This window comes from Octopus bimaculoides, chromosome 30 (assembly GCF_001194135.2).
Source record: "Octopus bimaculoides isolate UCB-OBI-ISO-001 chromosome 30, ASM119413v2, whole genome shotgun sequence".
Classification (NCBI taxonomy): Eukaryota; Metazoa; Mollusca; class Cephalopoda; order Octopoda; family Octopodidae; genus Octopus; species Octopus bimaculoides.
In genome coordinates, this window is record NC_069010.1 from 3699671 (window position 1) to 3701192 (window position 1522).

General features: G+C 41.3%; 1 protein-coding gene across 1 annotated transcript in view; it reads right to left on the minus strand.

Moving 5' to 3' along the window:
* The window catches only part of LOC106868401 (probable ATP-dependent DNA helicase HFM1), a 60666-nt gene that overhangs the window by 28527 nt on the left and 30617 nt on the right, over positions 1 to 1522 (minus strand). Inside the window, exon 17 of the mRNA XM_052978080.1 lies at positions 299 to 382. Coding sequence (XP_052834040.1) covers positions 299 to 382 — 84 coding nt within the window. The remainder of the gene's footprint in view (positions 1 to 298; positions 383 to 1522) is intronic.

Below are 1522 nucleotides of genomic sequence, written 5' to 3' on the forward strand. Positions count from 1 at the left end.
AGAAACAGGAAGTAAGTGTGAGAGAAAGTTGTGGTGGAAGAGTACAGCAGGGTTCGCCACCATCCCCTGCCGGAGCCTCGTGGAGCTTTAGGTGTTTTCGCTCAATAAACACTCACAACGCCCGGTCTGGGAATCGAAACCGCGATCCTGTGACCGCGAGTCCGCTGCCCTAACCACTGGACCATTGCGCCTCCACTCATGCCAGCATGGAAAGCGGATATTAAACGATGATGATCCGGCTGCTGTTTCTTGCAGACTCAGTGACTGTGTAGAAGCTCCTTTTTATTGTTTAGCTTACCGGTTGGTTTAATGTCAAAGGTATCTTCATCCAAGACAATAAGGGCCACACTAGCTAAGTGGTTCAGATTCTGTAGGCACAAATCTGAAAAACAAGAGTTCAAATTTAACAAGTGAGTACACACAGATTAGCATGTAAATGTGTGTGTGAGTACATTATCTGTGTCTATGTGCATATCTTCTATGTTTTACTTGCTACAATCATTAGACTGTGGCCATGCTGGGGCACCACCTTCAGGAACTTTTAGTTGGATGAATTGACCCCACCAGTAATTATTTTGTGAAAACTGGTACTTACTCAGTTTCTTTTGCTGAACCACTAATATACAAGGACATAAACACACCAACACCGGTTTCAGGTGGTGAATTATATTTTACTCCTCCCCAAACCCACACAATGGTTTTACTGCTATAACACCTGGATTTTCTACACCTGAAGAATTTCAGCCTTACTTTTAAGACTATAATCTGAAGTTCATGCCTAACCATTATGTACCTACTGTAATACTAAAACTACACTATGACAGGGATGGATTCAGAGGGGGGGGGGAGGATAGGGGGGATGCCCCACTACCATCACCACCAACCAAGAAACTTTTTCAAATTTGACTGTTTTGTTTAAATATGTAAATGATAGAAAGTATATTTTTGTACCAGCAACAAACAACCCTTGAAGCGTTCAATATAAACATTAACTTTTTTCAATATCTCTGTCATTTCATTGATCAATTGCAATGAATCGGACCTCAGATCCATTAACCACCAGAAATTTCTGGATTCACTCCTGCACTGCAATACTCCAGTTCGACTATTCGCTGTTTGGCCCACCAGTGATTTTTATCTTCAAGTGTTTCGTCAGTTCATGCAAGTGGAGAGCAATAGTCAAAGTGGCTTAGAACAAGTGTCCTCCGGATCACCATCATGGTTTCCTGATCTCTTGTTCGAAAAGTCCTAAGAATCCATCCGGTCAGTTGCCTGCATTTCATTGACAATTTAGCAACATGAACTTATAGAGTATTTATTTTTTTTTTTTTTGTCCCAGACAAAGGAAAAACTAAACTCCACAATAGGAAAATTGTGAGAAATACGGAATGACATTTTATTGCAGTTACACTTTGTAAAAATACCACATGAACATGACATCCCAAATAGTTCCAAGGAGGGGTGTGAAGAATTACTTCCTGGAAAGTTCCGAGGAAAGGGGAGGAGGGGGATGAGTGTTTGT